This window comes from Ranitomeya imitator, chromosome 3 (genome assembly GCF_032444005.1).
Source record: "Ranitomeya imitator isolate aRanImi1 chromosome 3, aRanImi1.pri, whole genome shotgun sequence".
NCBI lineage: Eukaryota > Metazoa > Chordata > Amphibia > Anura > Dendrobatidae > Ranitomeya > Ranitomeya imitator.
This window is the reverse complement of record NC_091284.1, coordinates 513378971-513400685: the sequence shown is the minus strand read 5'-3', so window position 1 is coordinate 513400685 and position 21715 is coordinate 513378971. Positions and strand designations below refer to the sequence as shown.

The following is a 21715-nucleotide window of genomic DNA, read 5'->3' as shown; positions in this document are numbered from 1 at the left end:
GATGAAGTCGTGTACCGCCCCGAGTAGCCCCTCTGTCTGCCTCTCTGGCGGCCTCTGGTATTTTTTTGTCTTACGTCTGTATCTGAGTACTCGGTGTCTGTTGATGAGATGTCTGTTTCTCTCTCCCGTTCCTGTCTCCCACCCGGATATTGATACACTTTGTTGTCTTTAAAATCCTGTAGATCCCTACAGAATTGTTTATGTTTCCTTTCCTTTAAGTGATACTGGAATTTCTCAATTGTGTTCTGTAGGGCTGTTTCTTTTACACTGAAATCACTCTCTTCCTTGAATTTTTTAGTAATATCTATCTGTTCTTTCAATTTCTCATTAAGAACTTCAAAATTATTCTTCTCCTCGTTCACTAAAATTTGCATTAATCTTAGTGAGCTCGCTGTTGCTTCCTTCTCCCACTTGCTCATTAATTGTGGAGAGCGGCACCGTTGAGCTGGCAGAAGATTAATGCGTAAACCCCTTGGTACTATGTTGTTTTTTATATAGCTCTCCAGGCTTTGAATTTCCCACCAGGAGGAGATCTGCTCCTTGTATATTTTAGTAAGATCATTAAAGGCTGCTGCATATGTGGGAGTGTACTTTTTTTGACAAAATGCTTTTTCAGAGAAAATATCCTTGGCTTCATTCAGCCATACCTCAGTATCTGGACAGGAAGATAGAAAACCGGCCATAACAACCCGTATTGTCAATATATTACTTTAGCAAAACAAAAGTCCAAACGTAACGTTCTAGACGCCTCTGACCAATATTAATACACAAGACAGCAAAGCCAGCCACTAAATTTTAAAACTTAACATTTAATATGTATACTTCTAAAACAATATCTTATGTTTAAAATTACAATTAGGTGCTCATGTGTACCAGTGCACTAGACAAAAAATAGTTTGATCTCACCAAACGCCGTTTCTCTCCTTCTTATAGATTTCTGTGCTTTTCCAGAGCACGGCGTAGGGGAGAGACAAGTAAACCTTTTCCCCTCAAGGGGGAGACGAAGGGGAGGGGGTGGGGGTTGAAACCTATCTCCCCTGTCGTGCCCCGTGTATAAGTCTCCCGCCCTGACAAGGGCAGTTCCCAAGTTTGAGCCTGTTTAAATGAAGCCCATCCTGCAAAAAGAATGTCGGTGGATCTATCGTTTAGACACTCAATGGCCCCTAGGGCTAAATGAACAACTGAATTTCAGCTGTTTTCTTTAACTCTCCCTCCCTCACTAAAATCTAAGTTATGGTGGCTGTACTGGTGTGGGACGATGTTTTCCGAGTCATCAAAATGACCCTTGGAATGGGTTAAAATGCCTAACTGTTAGACCTAAACCCGGGTTGCAATTTGCAAACCTACCAGGGTTTTTCACTGTACCACTAGGATTAATTAGCGTGGGGCATTAAGAGATAATGAGTAAAAGCCCCATGATACAGTGAAAGAACTATATATATGTATGCTCAAAACAAGGGAGATATATGTGTATATATACAAAAGAAAGAAAGGATTAAAATTTAAATCTGCTCCGACTATTATAGTCATAAAGGACACTATGTGTGAGAGAAGGAATCTCTTCAAGTATAATGAATATGGAGGCCTCAATTGTGACTCTGAGAGGTACTTATAATGCGATAGACCATAGTCGCACTAATAGTCAATACAGAGGTGAAGTACTGTCCCATCAATATCTAATTGAAAATACAAGGGGGACCAAATTTTATTTCTATTTCACTAAAGTATCTAAACATAATGGGGACCCGTGACTCAATTAAATGGTAAAGCCTGCTTATAATCTTAAGAAACCTCTAATAATACATAGACTCCTTTTGGTGGTCATTAGAGAATTACATTCTTCTGACCAGACAACAAAAATTACTTTTTGTCGCAAGGTATAAATTACCGGCCGCGTATTCAGCTGATGAACGTAGTAGGTGGCAGATAAGGTATATGACCTAGCATCTGCGGCTGGGTGCACACAGCCGAATAGTACAAATGTCAACAAGCTGTTAATTACCTTATCTGGCTGATAAACTTCACTAAAGCATCTAAACATAATGGGGACCCGTGACTCAATTAAATGGTAAAGCCTGCTTATAATCTTAAGAAACCTTTAATAATACATAGATTCCTTTTAGTGGTCATTAGAGAATTATATTCTTCTGATCGGACAACAAAAATAACTTATTGTCGCAAGGTATAAATTACCGGCCGCGTATTCAGCTGATAAGCGAGGAACGCAGTAGGTGGTAGATAAGGGATATGACCTAGCATCTACGGCTGGGTGCACACACAGCCGAATAGTACAAATGTAAACGAGCTGTAAATTACCTTATCTGGCTGATAAACTTAGAACGTAGGAGATGGCAGAAAAAGAATACGATTAAGTACCTGCGGTTATGCGCTCACACAGCCGAGTAGTACAGAGATACGGCAGAGTAAGGCGCACGCAGTAAACACCGACCAGGACCTAGGTCAGGTGACATAGAATCTGACAGGGCTTCAGCACGCACAGGCGCTGTGAGTTGATCATACGTAGGCGTATACTAAGGTGCTTATGAGTAGATAGGGGTCCAGAACTTAAATAATAAATAAGGTATAAGTAGGATTGAAGTTGATGGGATCATTTGCCGGGTTATGTGAAGAGCGCACGGGTGGTAGTATGTTCTGAGTCATTATCAATCAGATCGGCAAATGTGGGTGAAGGAATTCTATGGTTTAGAGGAGCATGCGCAGTTGCTCCATTACGCAGAGGTGTTAATGAGGCACGCTGAACAGCGCATGATATAAGAACTAATCTACAACTACATGTGAACTGCTTAAAGAGTATAATAAACTGTTCTGTGAGTATTGTTAGAAATATGTGTTTAACAAGGAGCGATTTAAATAGAATAATATGTATGGTATAATTAAAAGGGAAGTGATGACAGACGCTGAGTCCAAGCACCTCCCCCTCCCTTATTTAATGGCAACTAGACCTGACAAGAGAGAGACTGCTTGACCCTCACATGGAGGATACTACTAGATGAGGTTTTGTCTGCCACTGCAGAATACCTTCATGAACCTGGACATTCTTTCAATCCCCTGATGAACCCCCATAACGGGGAGGGAAACGCGTCGGGAAGAAAAAAGGAAGTATAAGACGATACATTATCCAGGGTGGCTATATTTTCCAATGGGCTTCATTTAAACAGGCTCAAACTTGGGAACTGCCCTTGTCAGGGCGGGAGACTTATACACGGGGCACGACAGGGGAGATAGGTTTCAACCCCCACCCCCTCCCCTTCGTCTCCCCCTTGAGGGGAAAAGGTTTACTTGTCTCTCCCCTACGCCGTGCTCTGGAAAAGCACAGAAATCTATAAGAAGGAGAGAAACGGCGTTTGGTGAGATCAAACTATTTTTTGTCTAGTGCACTGGTACGCATGAGCACCTAATTATAATTTTAAACATAAGATATTGTTCCTGTCAAACCAATCTAATCAATTTTTATGAAGAGGTAAGCTATAGGCTGGACCACGGTGAGTCATTGGACGTGGTATATCTCGATTTTTCCAAAGCGTTTGATACCGTGCCGCACAAGAGGTTGGTACACAAAATGAGAATGCTTGGTCTGGGGGAAAATGTGTGTAAATGGGTTAGTAACTGGCTTAGTGATTGAAAGCAGAGGGTGGTTATAAATGGTATAGTCTCTAACTGGGTCGCTGTGACCAGTGGGGTACCGCAGGGGTCAGTATTGGGACCTGTTCTCTTCAACATATTCATTAATGATCTGGTAGAAGGTTTACACAGTAAAATATCGATATTTGCAGATGATACAAAACTATGTAAAGCAGTTAATACAAGAGAAGATAGTATTCTGCTACAGATGGATCTGGATAAGTTGGAAACTTGGGCTGAAAGGTGGCAGATGAGGTTTAACAATGATAAATGTAAGGTTATACACATGGGAAGAAGGAATCAATATCACCATTACACACTGAACGGGAAACCACTGGGTAAATCTGACAGGGAGAAGGACTTGGGGATCCTAGTTAATGATAAACTTACCTGGAGCAGCCAGTGCCAGGCAGCAGCTGCCAAGGCAAACAGGATCATGGGGTGCATTAAAAGAGGTCTGGATACACATGATGAGAGCATTATACTGCCTCTGTACAAATCCCTAGTTAGACCGCACATGGAGTACTGTGTCCAGTTTTGGGCACCGGTGCTCAGGAAGGATATAATGGAACTAGAGAGAGTACAAAGGAGGGCAACAAAATTAATAAAGGGGATGGGAGAACTACAATACCCAGATAGATTAGCGAAATTAGGATTATTTAGTCTAGAAAAAAGACGACTGAGGGGCGATCTAATAACCATGTATAAGTATATAAGGGGACAATACAAATATCTCGCTGAGGATCTGTTTATACCAAGGAAGGTGACGGGCACAAGGGGGCATTCTTTGCGTCTGGAGGAGAGAAGGTTTTTCCACCAACATAGAAGAGGATTCTTTACTGTTAGGGCATTGAGAATCTGGAATTGCTTGCCTGAGGAGGTGGTGATGGCGAACTCAGTCGAGGGGTTCAAGAGAGGCCTGGATGTCTTCCTGGAGCAGAACAATATTGTATCATACAATTATTAGGTTCTGTAAAAGGACGTAGATCTGGGGATTTATTATGACGGAATATAGGCTGAACTGGATGGACAAATGTCTTTTTTCGGCCTTACTAACTATGTTACTATGTTACTATGTTACTATGTTTTAGAAGTATACATATTAAATGTTAAGTTTTAAAATTTAGTGGCTGGCTTTGCTGTCTTGTGCCCATAGGTGCATCCCCAGCTTTCCATGCCTTTTTATTAAACTCATGACCAGCATTCCCTGGTCTTAAGGGTTCCCTAGTTTAAAAGGGGCACATCTCCAGCATTCTCTGCTCTGCCAGAAGCCGGTCACTTTTCCCATAGTTCTTAATCAAATGAGCTCAGGAGCCCCCGCTGCCGCCGATCCCGGCTCTTCCAGTTTCCCTCAGGGGGCTCCACCTCGGGCATAATTTAAAAAAAAAAAAAAAATGCCCCGGTCTTCCCTGGCCTTACGCTCATGGCCAGTATGCCCTGGTCTTAAAGGCACATGGCCAGTATGCCCCCGTCTTAAAGGCACATGACCAGCATTCCTGGTCTTAAAGACGCATGACCAGCATTCCTGTTCTTAAAGGCACATGACCAGCTTTGCTGGTCTTAAAGGCACATGTCCAGCATTCCTCACTTGACCAGTATTCCTGGTCTTAAAGGCATGTGACCAGTATGCCCTGGTCTTAAAGACACATGACCAGTATGCCCTGGTCTTAAAGACTCGTGACCAGTATACCCTGGTCTTAAAGACACATGACCAGTATACCCTGGTCTTAAAGGCACATGACCAGTATGCCCTGGTCTTAAAGGCACGTGACCAGTATCCCCTGGTCTCAAACGCAAATAACCAGTATGCCCTGGTCTTAAAGGCACATGACTAGTACGCCCTGGTTTTCAAAGGCACATGACCAGTATGCCCTGGTCTTAAAGGCCCATGTCCAGTATGCCCTGGCTTTTATAGGCACATGACCAGTATGCCCTGGTCTTAAAGGTACACGACCAATATGCCCTGGTTTTAAAGGCACGTGACCAGTATACCCTGGACTTAAAGGCTCATGACCAGTATGCCCTGGTCTTAAACGCAAATGACCAGCATGCCTTGGTTTCAAGGGCACATGACCTGTATGTCCTGGACTTAAAGGTTCATGTCAAGTATTTCCTGGTTCTTAAGGGCTCATGACCAGTAGGCCCTGGTTCTTGAAGGCACATGTCCAGCATGCCCTGCTTTTAAAGGCACATGAACAGTACGTCATCTTACTAAAGGCACAAGACCAGTATTCCCTGGTCTTAAAGGCTCATGACCAGTACTCCCTAGTCTTAAAGGCACATGACCAGTATTTACTGGTCTTAAGGGCACATCATCTATCCTAAGCTGGTCACCCTAACTGAGCTCTGGAGCACTCTACATGCTCCCTCTCCTACAATGGGAGCCGTCGGCTAGCAGGGGCCGCAAGTATTCTAGAAAAACGTACAGGTTCTAGAAAATCTCCATCAACAAATTGACGGGGGATGCACTGGACAGAAACCTCTAAGTAGGATGCCATACCTGGTCGGATTTTTATGGGCGACGGGTCCTTTAAAGGGCTCCGATTTCCCCCCACACCTTCAACAGACGAGCACACGGAGTGTCGCCTCCATGGATCCTCTTCTGCATCCAGGCCTATCGCCAGACAACCTGTCCTGTCCACTCGGAACTCTGGGCATGTACGGAGGCACACATTTGTGGCGTCCTAACAAGGAGGGTTCCCCCCCCCCCCTTTGTATCAGATGCAAGAAAGCGGACGATTCCTCTCCACGTCCCTGTTAAGAAGAGGGTGGATCGAGGGTTCCTTATTTTCTACTCTGCACAACAATGGCAGAGACCTGCTGGTTGCAGTCCCGCATTCTGCCACTTGGCAGACTAACCGGGTAGAATTTCTTGTGGTATACCTACCAGTATCCTGGCCGGTGTATCATCAATTAAGATACCACAGACGGTCGGATAGCAAATCTAGTTCGTTCCGTCTTGTGTTTTCGGGTTCAGCGCTCTACCCTTCCTTAGCCGCCACATGGGTTGCTTGGCCAAAAGGAGGGAATGAAAGTCTCCTGGTCACAGACCTTAACTACTTCGTTTCTACAGTATAGCTGGCCAATCAAATCTTCTGAGCGGGAGACTAGCAAGGGATCCTATCTCCTCTACAGACTCAACCAGCAGTGGAAGCATTGTCCAGGACAGTCTAGATCTAAGGGATCTTGGTTCCAAAAAGGAGGGAGTGAAAAGTATCACCATTCCTGGACCTCAAACTTCTAACAACCTTTGACAAGGCCCTTTCTTTCTTCGGATGGAGTTCCTCCGCTCAGCCATTACTTCAACAGAAAAAGGTGGACTTTTTCTGGCATCCATCGACATTCGGGATTCTTACCCTCACATGCCTATTTCTCCCCTCTACAATAATCTCTTCGCCTTTCCACTCGCGAACAGCATTTTCACGACCTTGCCCTTCGGCCTGGCTACCACACCAGAGTGGTCGCAGGGGTCATGACGGTTGTCATGTGCTTCTTGCACCCTAGAAGCATGGTTGTCCGGCCCTATTTGGTCGACTTTGTAGCCACTCTCCTAGGGCTACGCTGAGTCGTCTATATCACTTGCAATATCCTTTCAACTGGGCTAGCAGCTAAACTTAGACAAGCTTTTTCCCTCATTCCCAGCCCAGCAGATCCTCTTTGAGGATTATCCTGCCCAAGAAGGATGGTTATCCTCTCTCGAGTCAAGGTCGTGGCCCTTCTACAGGGAGCTTGTGCACTTGATCTCTCATTCCCTCGGCTCATTCAATTCGCTAGGAGGGTTCTGAGGAAAAAGACGTCAATGGAAGCAGTTTCCTTCGCTGCGCTCGTTTTCTGCAAGTCAATCAGGCTTTCAAAGGGTAGTCTCTGAGCTCCTTCCTCAGCCAGAGCCTTCTCCTGGTCCAATGGTTATTAGGGAATACCAATGCCAGTTTTCTTCTCCCGATCATTTCTCTGTAGATCCGAACGGTACGGCTATTCCTACAGCAGGTCCACTGCCTTTAGGCGGGTCTTCAGTTGGATAATGCCACGGCTGTGCCACACGTTGACCATCTAGCAATTACCCACAGTCAAGCGCCATGGCTAAGGTACCTCGCACTCTCTGATGGGCCGAGATCTATCATTCGGTGATCTCAACAGTACATACCCCTGGAGTAGAACACTGGGCGGCAGACATATTCAGCCGTCAGGGTTTCTCCTCAAGTGAGTGGGAACTTCACTCGGAAGTCTTCCATCGGATCTGCCTTCACTGGAGTATTCCAGATGTAGGTCGGGTGGCGTCCAAGCTGAACGCCAATGTACTCCAGTTCATGGTTTGGCCTCGAGATCCAAGACCATCGCAGTGCATGCTCTGTTCTTCCGTGGTACCAATTTCCATAACCCATCTTCCACTACGTCTGAGATTTTTTCGGAAGCGGGAAGGGCCCCAGTGATCCCGGGAGACCCGCACTGTCCATGTCAGGTTTTCTCGCTTGCGGTACTAGTATTTTTCCGTCTTATTGCGACAAACTGGTAATATGGACTTTGTTGCAGTGAGCCTTAACCTGTAGTTCTTCCCTACCGCGTACCGTTAGATCCGTGGGACCTTAATGGTCCTGGGCATCTTACAGTGGACTCCTTTTTTTTCATCCGGACAGTCTTTACTATCAGGGAGGGTCACTCCCCTTCTTTCTCTGCGTTCTTGTCCTCCTGATGAGTCTTCAGAATTCGACGCTCTGTTCTTTATCTTTTTTCCTTATTACCATCAAGGCAAGGTTGCCCTCAAGCCGTCCCCTTCCCTCGTTGCCAAGATGGTATTGTATTCCCACTGTTGCAGGGGCATCGTCCTCTCATCTCCTTCGGCTCTAGCCCACAAAGCGGAATGGGTTCTCCATAATCTGGAAGAAGCGAGTGCTCCGAGTGGGTACGTATCGAGGACGGCGTCTTTCCAAAGGTTGGACACTTTACTCGGGCTTTTCGATGGTAAGTAGGCTTCCTGACGGTCGCAGGAAGGATTTAGCCATTTTCTTCGGCCATGGTAGCCTGGTGGATTCTTTTCTCCATCCAGGAGTCCTTCCGGGCTAGATGTCAGCCTATCTCCCTATCTGAGGGCTCTAGGCACCAGACGTCGGTATTCTGCCACCGATATACGTGGATGAGATGTGTCTGAGGGATGTGATCACAAATCGCTATATAAGCAATGGCAGGTAGCGTTACTCGCCAACCCGTGCCACCAGTCTCTATCAGCCGTGCGTGGTGATCCGGAAGGATGATGCAGTGATATGTTCAACAGGTTTATTTACAGTACCTTGGTGAGAGTGAGGACTGTAGGTTAGAGCTGTTACAGAATCACCAGATAGAGATAATAGAAGCTTCAGGTTAGAGGTAACAAGAGAATCCTTCTCCAGCTCTGCAGCACATGTGGGATCCAAGATGGCACGGAGTACAAAAACAGGAAGAGAAGGAAAAAGATAGGAGGAGCTAAAGACAGAAAGGTGTTGTGGGAAAATTCCATAACAAATATTACAGTGATATAGCAAACGGCCAGTAGATGGCAGCAAAGTATAACAAATGATAGAACCAGGCTTATTAGCACTACATAATGTCCATGTATGGCTGAAAGTCTATCATAATAAACTGAGCAGCACACTCCCCGTCTGAAATCCTTGGATTTCACTATACCATAAGTCTCGAATTGGGAGTGTTCACCAGAAGTGCATGGAGGGATACCTCAACCTGTAAGATAAAAACAACGCATGCAATGCAACAATAACATATTGAATAACAAGTCTAGAACGATTTCTTGAAGTAATCCAAAGGATAACCCATCTTCGGATTGGAGAAGCCGCGCTAGGCCAAACTGTCTCCAACCCATTTGTAATCCAAAGGTTGAAGTTCCTTGAAAGAGTTCCTACTGATTGGATGGATAATCAATCCTCAACCGGTATGAGTAAAATAATCTCTGATATAGGCCTAATGAAAGTTTTGGGGTCACCTTGCTTAGTAACTGTCACTTCTACCTTGCGTACCTTGCCATCGTCACTTGGAAAGGTTTTAGATATAAGTCCCATAGGCCATTTGTTTCTTTCCTCCTTCTGGTCTTTCATGAGGATAATATCTCCTACTTGTAAATTTGGCTTTACTTGTTGCCATTTTCTTCGTTTTTGGAGAAGTGTCAGGTACTCCCTCTTCCATCTATTCCAGAAACAATTAGCCAGATGTTGCACATATTTCCACCGTCTCTGATATTTGTTACCGGACACAGAGTCTTCAGGCGGGTTAGGAACAGTTCCAAGTTTCTGGGTGAGGAGAGTTGCCGGAGTGAGAATTGTAGGAGATTCTGGATCCGTAGATATGGGTACAAGTGGTCTTGAGTTTACTATAGCAGAGACTTCTGCTAAGAAAGTGGTCAAGGTCTCGTGAGTGAGTCTTGAAAGATTTGAGTCCATCAGCATAGATTCCAGTATCCGACGAGTAATGCCTATCATTCTTTCCCATGATCCGCCCATATGGGAAGCATGAGGAGGATTAAAGACCCAGGAACAGCCATTGGTTGTTAAGAAGTTCTGGACTGGTGTTGAATTCAGTTGTAGTTCTCGACAGGCACCTACAAAGTTTGTTCCACAATCAGATCTTAGTTGTTTTACTGGTCCTCTGATGGAGAAGAATCGTCTTAGGGCATTAATGAAACTGGAGGAATCCATGGACTCTATCACTTCTATGTGTACTGCTCGTACACTCATGCACGTGAACAACACTGCCCAACGTTTACTTTCCGCATGCCCGCCTCTGGTCCGACGTGCAGCGACTGCCCATGGGCCAAAAACGTCCAAGCCAACATAGGTAAATGGGGGCTCTGTGCTTGTCCTATCAACAGGCAAATCAGACATCTGTTGTTGTTGCAGTTTTCCTCTTGTCTTACGACACTGAACACAATGATGAATTAAATGGGAAACCGGTCTCTTTGCTCCCACAATCCAGAGGCCTGCAGCTCTTAAAGCACCTTCAGTGAAGTGTCTGCCTTGATGTTTGATTTTTTCATGGTAATGTCGAATAAGTAGAGTGGTGATATGGTGATGACCAGGAATAATTAGAGGATTCTTTTCTGCCTCATCCAATTTAGCTTTGTTTAAACGACCACCAACTCTCAATAAACACCTTTCGTCTATTACTGGGTTTAAGTTGACAATGGGGCTGTTTTTAGGAACGTCTTGTTTTTTACGTATACATTCCAGTTCCTTGTGAAAAACATTCTGCTGCACATTGCGTATCACAATGAGTTCACTCAGAGCAATGTCTTCTGCAGAGAGAGGCTTATGGCAGATATGCCAACCATGACAATCAGTGTTACTGTCCTTATTGCGATAGCATTGTACAATGTGTACTAACCTTGCAATGGCACGAACCAGCCTCGTCCATCTTGAGAAGCGATCAAAACGCCGACAGTCCAAGCCAACCTCCTCCTTGAGTTTGGTGATGAAGGTGCTGACATCAGGACGGATCTCTGGGTCGACATCTGGATCCTCAAGGCTGAAGCTGTCTTCAACGGCAGTCTCTTTGCACTGTTCGTGAAGGAACTCCGGTCCGGTCAACCAAGAAGAGCTTGCGAAGGCACCAATAGACACTGGTCTAGTAGCAAGGTCCGCAGGGTTAAGATGGGATGGGACGTGCTGCCATTGCTGGGGTTTGGAGGATTTCCTGATCCTTTCCACTCGGTTACTGACATAGACGTAGAAGCGTTTCGTCTGGTTGTATATGTAGCCCAGAACTACCTTACTGTCTGTGTAGAATTTTGTGTCATCCACGTGAATAGCTAGTTCGCTCTGTATGAAGTCTGCAATCTCTATGGCTAGTACAGCCCCACAGAGCTCGAGTCTGGGTATGGTGTGCTCGGGTTTAGGAGCCAGTTTAGCCTTTCCAAACAGAAATCCAACATGGGCTTCATTATTAGAGTCTACAACCTTCAAGTAAGCGACAGCGGCAATAGCTTCAGTGGAGGCATCAGCGAATACATGAATCTCCTTCCTTTGACTTGTAGTTAGGGATGCTGGAGTGTAACAACGTGGTATGTGGATCTTATCCAAGGCGCAAAGAGATTCTCTCCATGACTTCCACTTTAGTTGTTTGTCTGCAGGGAGTGGTATATCCCAGTCCTTAATGTACTCTGAGAGTTGTCTCAGCAGGAGCTTGCCTTGTATAGTCAGGGGTGCGACAAACCCAAGTGGATCATATAGACTGTTCACCACTGACAGAACCCCACGCTTAGTAAATGGTTTTTCTGCACCACTAACCTGAAAGCTGAAGGAGTCATTTAGCAAGTTCCACCTCAGGCCTAGACTTCTCTGTACTGGTGGATTGTCTGAGCCTAGGTTCAAGTCCCTAAATTCTGCGGCATGATCATTAGGGTGAAAGGCCTTCATGACAACAGCACTATTGGAGGCAATTTTATGCAATCTTAAATGAGCTTTAGAAAGCATACCTTGTGTCCGTTTGAGCAGATCTGTGGCTTCTTCCGCCGTGGGCAGGGATTTAAGACCGTCGTCCACGTAGAAGTCCTTTTCAAAGAACTGTTGGGCATCCTTCCCGAACTCTGCTGCACCATCGGAGGCGGTCCTACGTAGGCCGTAGGTAGCGACTGCAGGAGAAGGACTGTTTCCGAAAACGTGCACCTTCATGCGGTATTCGATCATTTCCTTGTTGGTGTCGTTGTCTCGGTGCCATAGAAAACGGAGATAATTTCTGTGATCTTGTTGCACGATGAAACAATGGAACATTTGTTCGATGTCGGCGGTAATGGCGACTGGTTCCTTTCTGAATCTCATGAGCACTCCAACCAGGTTGTTAGTCGGGTTCGGACCAGTGAGGAGAACGTCATTCAGAGATACGCCGTCATGTTTGGCGCTTGAATCGAACACCACCCTGATTTGTTTCGGCTTTCTTGGATGATACACTCCAAAGGAAGGTAGATACCAGCATTCTTCATCAGCTTGCAATGGTGGAGCTGGCTCTGCGTGATCATTGCGAAATATCTTGTCCATAAAAGCTATGAAATGTTCCTTCATTTCAGGCTTGTTCCTTAATGTTCTCTGCAGTGAGATGAATCTAGATAAGGCCTGTTCTCTGTTGTTAGGAAGCCTGGTCCTTGAAGCCTTGAAGGGTAAGGGAGCAACCCAGCGGTCAGATTCATTTTTGAAGAATCCACTGTCCATGATTTTAAGAAACTCCTTGTCTTCTATGGATAAGGCGACTTTGTTGTCATCTTTTGTTGTGTGAAACACTGTTCTCCCTAAGTCATCACCGTAGGGAGTGGGAATGATGTCAGGCTCCTGGATGCAATCAGAGAACCTCTCTTTCACTTCGTAGTGATGAAGGCATGGCTTAAAGTGAGTTGCTCGACCATTTTGGAGCACATACGTTTTACAGGCTTTGACTTCGGATGCCTTGTGACTCCTATCCAGACATACATCGCCCACGATTACCCAGCCTAGGTCGAGTCTTTGGGCGTATGGAGCATCATCTGGGCCGTTGCATTGTTGGCGTACCTTGTGGACCTTCAGAATGTCCCTTCCGAGTAGGATTAGAATATCAGCATTCATGTCCAGAGGAGGAATTTCATTAGTCAGGTGCCTCAAGTGGCGATGATGAAGTGCGGCTTCCGGAGTGGGAATCTCCTCCCTGTTATCAGGTATCTGGTCACATTCAATTAGGGTTGGCAAGGGTATATGCACGTTTCCCTTGATTGAAGAGACTATGTACCCAGAGGCTCTCCTGCCAGAAGTCTCAATACGACCAGAGCAGGTGTTGAGGATGTATGGAGTCGTTTGTCCCTTTATGTTGAAGATCTCAAAGAATTTGGGCCTTGCTAGAGATCGGTTACTTTGCTCATCTATTATGGCATACATTTTGGAGGCCTTGTCGGGTTGTCCTTCTGGATAGACCTCAATCAGACATACCTTGGCACAGCATTTAGGATCAGTCCCTTCTCCACATACCTCAGTACATGAGGAGGAAACAGCGGTTGCAGTTGGGTCAGGGACCTGTGGCTCCCCGCCATGCTTTTGAGCAGGGTTAGATGCTGCAGAAGGTTGTGAGTTGTATGGAGCTGGCGTGGGATGCATGGCTGTGACGTGTTTATCACTGCTGCATTCAGTGCACTTAATGGCGGCCTTACAGTCCTTAGCGAGGTGGTCTGAGGAGGTGCAACACTTATAACATATCCCAAGCTCCTTGAGGGTATCTATACGCTCCTGCAAATTCCTTGCTCTGAATCCACGGCATTCTTTAAGTGGGTGAGGCCTTTTATGGATAGGGCACATACGGTTATTGTCCATGACTTTAGGAGCAACATTATTTGTCTTAGTGAAGGCAGGTGTAGTAAGTGGAACGTCAGTCTTTCTCACAGATACTGTGTTCCTTGAATCTCTACGTTTGGCAATGTTATCATACCTTGTAGATGATGATGATGCTGGTGGAGTAGGCTCAGTGAAGTCAAAGCTGGGATCATTCTTCTTCCGAGCTTGGTCACTGATGAACCTGGAAAAATATGAAAAGGGGGGAAAGGACACATCATGCTGCCTTTTATACCGTGAGCCGTGGTCTGCCCATTTATCCTGCATGCCGTGTGGCAACTTGGACACTATTGGATTAACGCCATGAGCAGTATCTAGGTAGCTCAGTCCTGAGAGACGTGGGTCTAATTTTGCCAATTCTATTTCCTTTAGCAGGTCGCTCAGATCTTGAAGTTTTCTATTGTCCTTGTTAGTTATCTTTGGGAAGGTTTGCAGTCTTTTAAATAAGGCACATTCTATAGCTTCTGAGCTGCCATAGGTTTGTTCTAGTCTCTCCCAGGCTGCAATAAGACCTGCATCTGAATAGTCCACATGAACTGCCCTTATTGTCTTTATGCGCTCTGCTGATTCAGGGCCTAACCAGTTAACAAGCAAATCCAGTTGTTCCTTGCCGGTGAGATTAAGGTCTTGGATCACTGCTTGAAAGGTGGATTTCCAGGCTCTATAATTCTCAGCACGATCATCAAACTTTGAGAGACTAATGTTTATTAACTCCCGGCGAATCATGTATCTGGCGAAGTCAGACATATCCGATCTCCCGGTCATTGTTGCAGGATGAACTTGTGGTATCCGTAGGGAATGTAAGTTCTCTGGCTTATATGACTGCGACAAATCAGGACGAAATGATGCGGCATAAGGGTTAAACTGCGGTTTAGTCTCTATAGGTTCTGCTGGCTGTGGCCTAAATTGTGAGTTAGTGCTGGAAGTTACCTTGTCGGCAGTAGGTGGCGACATTTCTTGACTTGCGGGCGCATCCGTGTTAGAAACTGGAGGTGGTGCTGGTGCAGATGTTACATGTCTTAGCACGTAGTCTGAAGTTCGATCAGCTGCGTCTTCCATTTCTTCTGGAATAAGACAGTCCGAGTTGTCTTCTTGTCCCAATGCTTGTTCAAGGACCTTCAGTTTAGCAAGGGCTGTTGCTTCTTCCCTTTCTGCTTGGAGTATTTTTAATTTCCTTTGAGCTTCCATCTCATTTCTTTGAGCTTCCACTTCCACTTCAGCCTCCCTTTTAGCAAAGGAGCTTTTTACTCTAGCTTCCTCTGCAGCTGCACGGATCTCCAGTAGCTTGTCGGACAATGTTGACTTCCTGGAGTGAGATGATCTGGAAGACCGAGCTGTGATTTTGGTCGATGTTGTGCGATGTGACCTAACCTCTTGGAGGTGAGCGATGCGGAGTTCTGCTTTATCCTGGGCATCTCGCACTAATGAGGTCTTTTCTTGGAGAAGAGTTTCCCTTTCAGCTACTTCTGCTGGGGCATCTTCCATGTCACAGTTACTCAGGAATGTGATGTAATTTGCAGACAGTCTCTGGTAGCGATCATAGGCGGCAGATAAACTCTTCAATGTGGCGGTTAAACCTGAAGCGTCACTGTGGTAACGTGGAAGAGCTGCTAAATAGTGATCAACTCTGCCCCATAAATGTTCTAGGTTATCATGGAACTCGTCTCTAGTAGTATCAAAGTTCTCTCTGGCCTTTTGTGTCGGCTTGGTTACACGTTTGGGTCGTACGTCCTGCACTGCAGTAAGTGTGGACTCTGCTCCTGCAGCATCTATGGTGTCGGCAACCTGATGTGCTTCACTTGCAGATTGGTCCGGGGTGCCCTTTGTGGACATGTTTTAGCTAAGATGGCGGACGGTTAAGACTTGCTAGCAGACAATGCATATGCACACAGACACTGTAGACTTAGGTCTCTTGTTACTATTCTGCCACCGATATACAGGTCCTTCTCAAAAAATTAGCATATAGTGTTAAATTTCATTATTTACCATAATGTAATGATTACAATTAAACTTTCATATATTATAGATTCATTATCCACCAACTGAAATTTGTCAGGTCTTTTATTGTTTTAATACTGATGATTTTGGCATACAACTCCTGATAACCCAAAAAACCTGTCTCAATAAATTAGCATATTTCACCCATCCAATCAAATAAAAGTGTTTTTTAATAACAAACAAAAAAACCATCAAATAATAATGTTCAGTTATGCACTCAATACTTGGTCGGGAATCCTTTGGCAGAAATGACTGCTTCAATGCGGCGTGGCATGGAGGCAATCAGCCTGTGACACTGCTGAGATGTTATGGAGGCCCAGGATGCTTCAATAGCGGCCTTAAGCTCATCCAGAGTGTTGGGTCTTGCGTCTCTCAACTTTCTCTTCACAATATCCCACAGATTCTCTATGGGGTTCAGGTCAGGAGAGTTGGCAGGCCAATTGAGCACAGTAATACCATGGTCAGTAAACCATTTACCAGTGGTTTTGGCACTGTGAGCAGGTGCCAGGTCGTGCTGAAAAATGAAATCTTCATCTCCATAAAGCATTTCAGCCGATGGAAGCATGAAGTGCTCCAAAATCTCCTGATAGCTACCTACATTGACCCTGCCCTTGATGAAACACAGTGGACCAACACCAGCAGCTGACATGGCACCCCACACCATCACTGACTGTCGGTACTTGACACTGGACTTCAGGCATTTTGGCATTTCCTTCTCCCCAGTCTTCCTCCAGACTCTGGCACCTTGATTTCCGAATGACATGCAAAATTTGCTTTCATCAGAAAAAAGTACTTGGGACCACTTAGCAACAGTCCAGTGCTGCTTCTCTGTAGCTCAAAAGTGGCTTTACCTGGGGAATGCGGCACCTGTAGCCCATTTCCTGCACACGCCTGTGCACGGTGGCTCTGGATGTTTCCACACCAGACTCAGTCCACTGCTTCCTCAGGTTCCCCAAGGTCTGGAATCGGTCCTTCTCCACAATCGTCCTCAGGGTCCGGTCTCCTCTTCTCGTTGTACAGCGTTTTCTGCCACATTGTTTCCTTCCAACAGACTTACCATTGAGGTGCCTTGATACAGCACTCTGGGAACAGCCTATTTGTTGAGAAATTTCTTTCTGGGTCTTACCCTCTTGCTTGAGGGTGTCAATGATGGCCTTCTAGACATCTGTCAGGTCGCTAGTCTTACCCATGATGGGGGTTTTGAGTAATGAACCAGGCAGGGAGTTTATAAAAGCCTCAGGTATCTTTTGCATGTGTTTAGAGTTAATTAGTTGATTCAGAAGATTAGGGTAATAGGTCGTTTAGAGAACCTTTTCTTGATATGCTAATTTATTGAGACAGGTTGTTTGGGTTATCAGGAGTTGTATGCCAAAATCATCAGTATTAAAACAATAAAAGACCTGACAAATTTCAGTTGGTGGATAATGAATCTATAATATATGAAAGTTTAATTGTAATCATTACATTATGGTAAATAATGAAATTTAACACTATATGCTAATTTTTTGAGAAGGACCTGTACGTGGATGAGATGTGTCTGAGGGATGTGATCACAAATCGCTATATAAGCAATGGCAGGTAGCGTTACTCGCCAACCCGTGCCACCAGTCTCTATCAGCCGCGCGTGGTGATCCGGAAGGATGATGCAGTGATATGTTCAACAGGTTTATTTACAGTACCTTGGTGAGAGTGAGGACTGTAGGTTAGAGCTGTTACAGAATCACCAGATAGAGATAATAGAAGCTTCAGGTTAGAGGTAACAAGAGAATCCTTCTCCAGCTCTGCAGCACATGTGGGATCCAAGATGGCACGGAGTACAAAAACAGGAAGAGAAGGAAAAAGATAGGAGGAGCTAAAGACAGAAAGGTGTTGTGGGAAAATTCCATAACAAATATTACAGTGATATAGCAAACGGCCAGTAGATGGCAGCAAAGTATAACAAATGATAGAACCAGGCTTATTAGCACTACATAATGTCCATGTATGGCTGAAAGTCTATCATAATAAACTGAGCAGCACAGTCGGCAAGCACGACCGTAAGCTTGCAAATTCCTCCAGTCCGCATACATTCTTGAAGCACTATAATTCACACACTTCCACAGATGTGAGTCTGGGCAGGCGGACTTTTCAGGCCGCGGTGGCGCGCTTGTAAGTAGCGGTTACACGGCCTGATCTGATGTTGTCCCCACCCAGGGACTGCTTTGGGACGTCCCATGGTCTGTGTCCCCCAATGAGGCGAAGGAGAAATAGGGATTTTTGTGTACTCACCGTAAAATCCTTTTCTCCGAGCCATTCATTGGGGGACACAGCTCCCACCCTGTTATTAGCTTATGCTTTGTTTTTTATCTTTTGATATGTTACACTCTCATATATAATGTGACATGTTTTACGCTTATATGTCGTTATTGATCTCCTACTGCTTTTGCACCGAACTTGTTAGCTGGGAGCCAGCAGGAGGGTGTATACTGCAGGGGAGGAGCTAACTTTTTTTGTATCACTTAGTGTCAGCCTCCTGGTGGCAGCAGCATACACCCATGGTCTGTGTCCCCCAATGAATGGCTCGGAGAAAAGGATTTTACGGTGAGTACACAAAAATCCCTATTTGTTTGGTGATCTGAAACGTTTAAGTGTGACAAACATGCAAAATAATACGAAATCGGGAAGGGGGAAAACTCTTTTTCACACCCCTGTACACCATAGAAATGTCTTGTCTGAAAATTGTCCTTCCTCCGCACCTTTCTTTTGTAGTGATAACACGTGCTGTAAACATTGGGAAGAGTGTCTGCTGCTTTCATTAATTCTGTCACTCATGTTCCTTTGCACAGTAATAGAAGACAATACTTTTGTTTTTATTCGGTAGGTATCAAATTGAGCTAAAAGAAGAATATTTGAAGAAAACCCAGAAAGTTACAGAAGAAGAGAGAAGAAACAGAGGTTGGCAACCATAGAGAATGTGTACTGAGAAACTCAACTAATGTTTAACCCCTTTATAGTGAACCTGTCAGCAGGATTGTGCACAGTAACCTACACACATGATACCTTGGATGATAAAATCCATCTTGTGGTTGTTGTTTATCTTTATTTGCAGTTCTTGGGTAATGATCTGCTCGTGCCCTGGGGTGGGCTTCATGTGGTGCTCTGATTAGCTATTCATCTGTATGGCTTCTGGGTCAGAGAGATAGTGCCTTCCGACTACAAAATAGAATTTACATCCCCCATGGAGGTTTTTCTTCATGTCTCGTCCGCCAAGACTCCCAGCTGAGGTTTCTTTCAAGCCATTTCCTCCCTCCTCCAAGCAGGAGTCATCATTCCTGTTGTGTAAAATACTTTATATTGTGTAACACCATTTTACCTTTGTTATATTTTTAGAGGACGCAGCACGGTTACAGGAAGATACGATTGTAATTAACATGAAGAAAAAGGAAGCAGAACAGGCCATCTCTCGCTCTACGCAACTTCAAGTGAGTGCACGTGTTTTTGGTCTGCAATGTTTCATCCATGGAACCCAAGTTATCAGTAGTGAAGAAGCACATCTTACTGGTGAAATCTAGAAGGTAACAGGAGCCTTTCATGGCTGCTGTACTGCGCCGTCACATGGCTGCATCATTTTGAACTCCTTTTCTATCCGGTAGTATATTCAGTTGTGTTCAAGATAGCAGTGTGTTCAAAAATATGAGTTAATCACAAAATCTTCATACTAGTTTTTATTTCCAGCATTAGGAACATTGCACACTGATTTTCTAATTCAGAACTGAAGAGAAATGTATAGAATTTTTCACGACTTTACAGAGAGAAAAAAAATAATATTGGGTTGTTGTAAAATATAGCAGTGCCTGCATTTGTCTTTCCAATTTCACAATATATACTTCTTTTTTGTGGATTCCAGTGAATCACTAACCTATTTTTTAGAACTGCTTCACATCTATGTTGCACCCAACTTCTGGCACCTGACAACTGTTATTCCAGCCCAGGATGCTTGGACTACATCCCACAATTTTGGGGCATTTGTTGGCTTTGTCTCAGAAACTGCATTTTTGATGTCACCACACAAGTGTTCTATCAGATTAAGGGCAGGGTATAAGGCTGCCACTCCATAACCTCAATTTTGTTGGACTGGAACCAAGATGTTGTGCTTTTCCTGGCGTGTTTAGGGTAATTGTCTTGTTGAAACATCCATTTTAAGGGCATATCCTCTTCAGCGCAAGGCAACATGACCTCTTCAAGTATTTTATTATATTCAAACTGGTCCATGATCCCTAGTATGCGGTAAATAGGTCCGGCACTATAACAAGAGAATCACGCCCATATCATGATGCTTGCACCAAATTGCGTCACTGTCTTCAGAGTGTACTGTGGTTTGAATGCAGCGTTTGGAGGTCATCAGATGAACTGTCTGCGGCCCTTGGACCCAAATAGAACAAATTTACTTTCATCAGTCCACAAAATGTTTCTCCATTTCTCTTTAGGCCAGTTGTTGTTTTCTTTGGCAAATTGTACCCGCTTCAGTACATGTCTTTTTTTTAACAGTGGGACTTTGCAGGGACTTCTTGCTAAGAGAGTAGCTTCACCCAAGCTTCTTCTAACTGTCACAGTGCTCACAGGTATCTTGAGACTGTCTTTCATTATTCTGGAGCTGATCATTGGCTGAGCCTTTGCCTTTCTGGCTATTCTTCCATCCATTCGAATGGTAGTCTTCCTTTTTTTCCACGTCTCTCTGGTTTGGCTTTCCATTTTAAAGCATTAGAGATAATTTTAGCTGAACAGCCGATCATTGTCTGCACTTCTTTATAAGTTTTACACCTCGCAAATCAACTTTTTAATCAAAGTACGCTGTTCTTCTGAACAATGTCTCGAACGACCCATAGTTGTCAGTCTTTCAAGGAGAAATGCATGCACAACATGTCTTGGCTTCAACCTTATGTAAGGGCCACCTGATTCACACCTGTTTCTTCACAGAATGATTGACCTCACTAATTGAACTCCGCACTGCTATTATTTTGAACACACCCCCTTTCAAAGACTCAAAAACCTGCAGATCATGAATGATGCGTCTGTTGGTTTTCTTATATTCTACTGCACCAACTGGTAAATTCTTTGACATGTGGTAATATAATTTATACCAAAACAGTGATAAATCTGGTTAATCATATTGGACTGCTATTATTTTGAACATTACTGTATATATTTGGATTTTCATGAAGAAGTGTATATAAAAAGCTTCTTGATTACTCATTCTGCTTCTTGCTGTAGATCGGACCAGTAGTCTTGTCTCAATATTTATCACCTTTCCACAGGTTCGTGGGGATCCACCTGCTGACTATTCCTTTTATTGCATGGATGAGCGCCTTTCATGCTTTGTCCCCAGTTTTGCAAGTCCTTACCCTGCCATCCTAGTGATGTGAAAGAGTTTTTAGTATTTCATCCATTCTCGTAATCATGGTGGGGGGGGGGGGGGAGGCATATGTTATCTGTCACTTGGATTGACGCATTTTGGATTTTTATCTTCTGGATTTTGTTAGCAAACTAGTTGCTGGTGTTGACAGTAACCCATTAAGGCTATTTGGGCTTGGCGGTATGTGTGAGGTTTACATCAAACTTTCTGTATGGTTAACACAGTCACCTGCTCTATTCCATACAGAGGCTTCCAGTAATAAGGTATACTACTTGGTATACATTTTTTTTTTCTCTTTCCCCCATGACGGCACCATGGAGAGAGGGATCCGCCCTCAGGGACAGGAAACCTACAGGTG

The 21715-nt window shown here is 44.6% G+C and overlaps 1 protein-coding gene across 5 annotated transcripts in view; it reads left to right on the top strand.

The window, feature by feature from the left end:
- Positions 1-21715, top strand: part of OFD1 (OFD1 centriole and centriolar satellite protein) — a 143080-nt gene that overhangs the window by 47242 nt on the left and 74123 nt on the right. For all 5 annotated transcript variants that reach the window (XM_069757724.1, XM_069757725.1, XM_069757727.1 and 2 more), the window contains exons 11-12: positions 18826-18899; positions 19335-19426. In XM_069757724.1, the coding sequence (XP_069613825.1) occupies positions 18826-18899; positions 19335-19426 (166 nt within the window). The remainder of the gene's footprint in view (positions 1-18825; positions 18900-19334; positions 19427-21715) is intronic.